Below are 5,770 nucleotides of genomic sequence, written 5' to 3'. Positions count from 1 at the left end.
ACTAGTTTAGGATGCCTGGGCCCTGAGTCTGATACAAAGTTCAGACAAAGACTTAAGACCCCATCCTATGCCTCCTGGGCCCCAGAGAGGTCCAGGCCTTTGACTGTCTTCACTCCACTCTGACCTCAGCTGCCATTCTTCCTTTCCAAAGGATCATTTTCCATTCCATTTCACAGAACTCATAGCCCTTCTCCGTCCCATGAGGTCACTTCCTATGTTTTGCTAGGCACAACACACTCCCTTTCTCCTCTGCTCCACAGAGTCTAAACGAACAACAGAAACTGTTCAGCTTCCTTCTTCCAGTGTCCGGAAATCACCCTCAGGAGCTGGTGCCTAGTCAGCTCATTCCAAGTCTTATGTCAAGGCCCTGCCCATGCTCTCTGCTCTCTATAAAAGGCAGGCAGGTTGGCCCGAGGAGCTAGAGGAACAGAGAGGCTGAGACCAGTCCAGAAACCTCCAGCGCTCACAACGCAAGCTCCCTGCTCCCCGCCAACATGAAGGTCTCCACCACACTTCTGTGCCTGCTGCTCATGGCCGCCGCCTTCGGCATCCAAGTGCTCGCCCAGCCAGGTAAGGCCCTCTCATCCTAAGGCTTACTTTATAGCTGTCGTTACTGTCATCCCAGCATGAGTCATCCCATGCTTGCTGCCTAGCCTACACTACAGAAATGGAGAAAGTGAAACCAACAAGGGGGAGGAGAAGAGGTGTCATGGTACAGTTAGTCAGAGCCAGAACCAGATGCCTGGGTCACTGAGGCCAGTCCCCATGGTCCTTCCTGACACCAGCCTGGAGAAGAGACACTCAACGTAACCACTACCTCAATGATCCTTACATTGTTTGGGGATGTGGGGACCATTTCTCATTGAGGATGTGAAGGACATTTCAGGCAGTAGTGGAGGGAAAGAAAAAAAGATCTATAGTGTGGGGCTTCAAAATTTGGATTATAGCCCATGTACCAGTGACTACATAAGGAAGAAAAGGACCCAGAGGCCTCTCAGCCTGTGACACTGGTTGGCTTTAGAGCCTGTGGGGACAGAACGCTAGGAAACAAGGTCTTAAACTTATCTATTTGATGTCAGAGGTTTTGGGTCAGTAGACCCTTCTAATGACACTAGAGCGTTAGTGTCATTTCTTCATCCCCAGTCAACAGTAAGGACCCAGTAGTTCCATAGAGAAAACGGACTCCTTGCTACCAATTTATCCATGGAATGTGGATTAAGGCACTGGACGTAGGACCATTTGGTCCTGGTTGGGAATTGTGTGTTTGCTTTGTCTTCTACCTTCACCTGCGCTTGCAAATGCATGTTTATGATGCCCTATAACTCTCATTCTTCGCAAAATGTTTTTCAGGTTCAGTTTCCATCCCGATTACCTGCTGCTTCAGTGTGGTCAAAAGGAAGGTCCCTGTGCAGAAGCTGGAGAGCTACACGAGGGTCACCAACACCCAGTGTCCCCAGAAAGCTGTGATGTAAGTGGACCATGCTCTAGGACCCTCTGCCGAAAGTTCTGAGTTCTGTACAACAGAAAGAGATCAGGATTCATGCCCAAACAAGTCAGATAAATATACCGTCTAATCCAAAGGGATCTTTACCCCATGGAGAAACTGGGCCCGCAGGAGGGATATCCATACTCCCTCCAGGCTCCCCTTCTAGGAGCTTGGTCAGATCATCCAAGTTCCTTCAGCCAGCAGCCTGAGGGTCTCCCCTGGGATAGCATGAGCAATTTTCTTTTGAGCCCTTCCTCCCATCCTTCCCCTCCCACCTGTCCCTATCTAGCCCCCTCACCTAAGAACTCCTCAAGTTTAGGAGCCAACAGGCACCCCAAGGGGCTCCGTCTAACTGCCCTCTCTCCCCACAACAGCTTCAAGACCAAAGCTTCCAGGGAGATCTGTGCTGACCCCCAGCTAAAATGGGTCCAGGATAACATGAAGCACCTGGACCAAAAGTCCTCAACCCAGAAGCCTTGAACCTTTGTACCTGGACCGAGAGACAGAGCCTGAAGAAAATCTTATTTATTTTCCCCCAACCCTCCCCAAGGGCAGAGCGATCTTATTTTATTACAATGTATAACAAGAGGCATTTTGTATAATAATTTAAAGCACATTTCTCAAATAATATTTAATGATATTTAAGTTATTAACATTTTGACTTTATCTGCCATAAATCCTAGCGAACATAAAGCACAGAATCCATGGCATGTTTTCTTTTCTGTGAGCTCAGTCAAGTTCATGGCAGGATATCGTTGTTCTCCCTCCAATGTGTCTACAGTATTGTGAGGTCCTTCCGGGGATCATCAGAGTGAAACATTTCTGTATTCTTGTGAATCATCGCTCCTGTATGTCAAATGTCTGCTGTGTAGTGTGGTTGAAGTTAATGTTATTTAATGACTATGGAATTTTCAAAGAAAAAGAAATATATGACTCTAAGCTCCTTGGTCTTATTTTTCATGGGGTCACATTTAGCTGGGAGGCAGAAAATGGCAGCAATGACTGGCAATTTGGGGTCGAGGGGCCATCCTCTAAGAAGTGTTTCAGATGCAACTGGGAATTCAGGTGCTCCTGCCCTTTGGCTCCAGTCCCCAACGTCCCCTGCCCATTTCTTTTCTTGTCACACCTCCCTTTGTCCAGTCTTCCTCTTGCCTCAAATTTTCTCTACAGCCGCAAGTGTTATCCATCTAATTAATCCTCAAATTCAGACTCTTAACTTAAAACTAGAGGAACCTAGATGTCTATAACCTAGGAACTCTTTTAAGGATTTTCCTTGAAGCATCCTTAACAGGACTGGTCTTGAAGGATGGCGTGCAAGGGGAAATGACAAGGTTCTTCTGAGCTGGTCCAGGAGGGGAAGCAAGAGCTGGGACAGAGGGAGGAGTTCCCATCTAGCTGGACACTGGAAAAAAATAAGATGTATTAAAAGTTTTGAAATAAGAGAGAAGTGTCATGCGAGGTGCACGTGAGGAAGGATAACCTGGTGTCCGAGGACGGGGAGGAGTGTGGGAGGGAGAGCCTGAGGGCACGTCACTGTAATGGTGCTGGGGAGATGAAACAGGACGGTCATGGGGGTGATGCTGTGTTGAATGGGCAAGACAGAGTGCTATGTCAAAGGTTGGAGAGGGAAAGCATTTGGCCCGGGACATAGGCCTTCTCTAACAATCTCACAAAGCAACTATTTAGAGGGCTGGTGTCCTTAAGACCCAGAATGAAGGTATCTCCAGCCCCAATCCCCCAAATCTGCAAGCATCATTTGAAGGTATGGGACTCCTTTCCTTACTGGTCTCTTAAGGTCGAGATTCCCTTGAACTGCATGAACATAGCTGGCTCCATTTTCAGATATGAGGCCCACCATAGTAAAGCACCAACACCAGATCCCTCACAGAGGGAAAGAGGATAGTTTTCTTGATGACGCAGCTCTGCAGAGCCTGGCATGGTTGATCACGTGGAGAGACGCCACGAGTTCAGTGCACCGGGAAGCATGACCTTTGGGTTCTGGTCCCAGAACTGACCCTGACTCTGTGTCACTTAGGTCAAGTCAATGTTAATCTCTCTCTCTGGCATTAAGATGCCCCATACGAAAGGGAAGCCTATACTGTGTCACAGGCAGAAAGCGAGGGGACCTAGCAGATGACCTCACAAGCGCTCTCCAGTTCTAGGAGCCAAGTCTCTTGGAAACTTGGCCGTGCCTGTTGGCTATGGTAGAATGGGGAAGGAAGGGACCTGGATTAAAATCATTGCACCAGCCAGGAGCCCAGCCTACTGGCAAACACCAGTCAGATGTATCACCTGTCTGAAGACAAGCGTTCCACTGAAGTCCAAGGTAGCACACCCATGCCCCAGTAGCAATAAGTCAGCTGGGAGCCAGCTGGCCACAAGGGCCACATCCAGGTCCAATCTCTCTTCCACATCCTTGAGGACAAGCTGGCTAATGAGGCCTGGACCCCTGGTTTCATCAAAGAGCTGCACCACGAATCCCCAACTAAGGGATGGAGATCCAACCTAAACTGACCCCCCAGGCCACAGTCAAGACACAGCCCGCTTGTTCTCCCCAAGCTTTGCCCAGCTAGCTGTACTCCACGACTGTGTCATTATATTTAACTCACAACAAACTTTGTTCACAACATTAAACATAATTATCCTAAATCATGTGTCATCTCATTTAAATTGCTGATGCTTTCCATGGCCTGACTTGGACAGCAGTGCTTTGAAAAATCCACTTCCTCATGTTGAGTGTTTCATTTCCGTGAACCCATTTCTTCCCTTGTCAACTGGGGGTGAAGACTGGGGAAGTCGCGGGAAGCTGGCATGCCTCCTCTTGGGCACACCTCTGATTTCACCCTCGGCTCAGGCCGTGATTCACTTCGCTTTCTCGGCATCCGCTGCCAGTGTCCTCCTCATGTCTTGCTTTCCACCCACAAGTTCCTCTTTGGAGTGTCTTCTCAGGTCAAGAGTTGGCTTAGCCTGCACATTTGCCCAGGGTTCAGAAGTGTGGGAGTGGAAACACTTTGGGTGACAACCTGCTACCAATGCAGGATGGAGGCAGATGTCCAAACACTTCTGCTACCCTTCTTCCCAGAGGTTGATTCTGGGAGCCATTCCATAGGCTTCTCAGGTAATCTCAGGAGAATCAGTCCCCATTGCCCTCTAAGCTGACCTGAATTATGCATACTTGGGTTGGCTTCTCCTCCTTCTTCATCTATGGTGCCTACTTAGTCCTGACTCCTGGGATCACTTCCAAAAGAACTATCGGCACACAGGTCCTTCTCTCAGGCTCTGCTTAATTAAGTCATGGTATCATAGAGTCAATATTTGTTCTCCTTCCCTTGGGTTGAAATTGGATCTCAACAGACAAGTTCACTGGGTCAGGGCCAGGAAATGAGCTAGGCATTTGGTTGGTGTGTTCACAAGGTCTGGGGCAAGACCATGGACGCAACTACATATTTTATAGGACTGGGTCCAAGAAGGTGGCTCCCACATCAGGGCCAACAAGACTGGGACTAAGTTAGCCACATAATTAGGAGAATGTTGACATAGGGATTTAGTAAATAAGTAAATGTATTGAAGATAATGGAAGTCAAGTCACTTACTATTGGAGAAGTTTCCATAGACTAAACCTAAGAATGTCAGAAGGTTAGAGGAAAAAAAAAAAAAAACAACACAAAAAACACATGTTGTGTTGAACTTCAAATTGGAGGTACTGGTACAAACTCAAGAATTTACAGGTAGATGATAGATAAATGATAGATCGATAGATAATAGATCAACAGAGAGTAGATGATAGACGATAGGTGATTGATAGAAATACAACACGAATCATAGGATGTGTATATTTTCAATCACCAAACCCTTTTTCAAATACTACCCAATATTTTTCAAACCTATCACCTCAATTTACTTCCACACCCACCAGCAATGTTTGAGGGCTAGAGTTTTTCCACATTTGGCATTGCAACACTTCTTATAAAAATTCTTTTTAAGTTAGCCATTCTTCATGAGCATAATTCCCCATAGTCCACATAGCTATGGTTTAAATTTTCGCTTTACTCATGACTAAGGAGGCTGAACATCTATTCAAGGGTCTGTCGGATATCTTCTATCATGAAGTTTCAGGCCATGTCTTTTGTCCATTCTTTAGATTTCTAAGTTTAGACCTTGTCCATTTATAGATTTTCTGTCTTTTTATTATGAGTTAGTAGAGGTATTTTCTGTATTCTGAATAGGAAGCGTCAGGTGTGCAAATTGAAATACCTTCTCATAACCTGTGGTTCTCCTTTCCAC

The 5,770-nt window shown here is 46.6% G+C and overlaps 1 protein-coding gene across 1 annotated transcript; it reads left to right on the top strand.

Annotated features, from left to right (window-relative positions):
• The first annotated feature begins 434 nt into the window (after positions 1-434).
• Positions 435-2,429, top strand: LOC125088019 (C-C motif chemokine 8-like). The gene is made up of 3 exons (XM_047708921.1): positions 435-570; positions 1,351-1,468; positions 1,861-2,429. The coding sequence occupies exons 1-3, from the start codon at positions 495-497 to the stop codon at positions 1,964-1,966; spliced, it is 300 nt and encodes a 99-aa protein (XP_047564877.1). The 5' UTR covers positions 435-494; the 3' UTR covers positions 1,967-2,429.
• The last annotated feature ends 3,341 nt before the right edge of the window (positions 2,430-5,770 follow it).

This window comes from Lutra lutra, chromosome 16 (assembly GCF_902655055.1).
Source record: "Lutra lutra chromosome 16, mLutLut1.2, whole genome shotgun sequence".
In the NCBI taxonomy this organism is placed as follows: Eukaryota; Metazoa; Chordata; class Mammalia; order Carnivora; family Mustelidae; genus Lutra; species Lutra lutra.
This window is presented reverse-complemented; position numbering and strand designations above follow the sequence as displayed.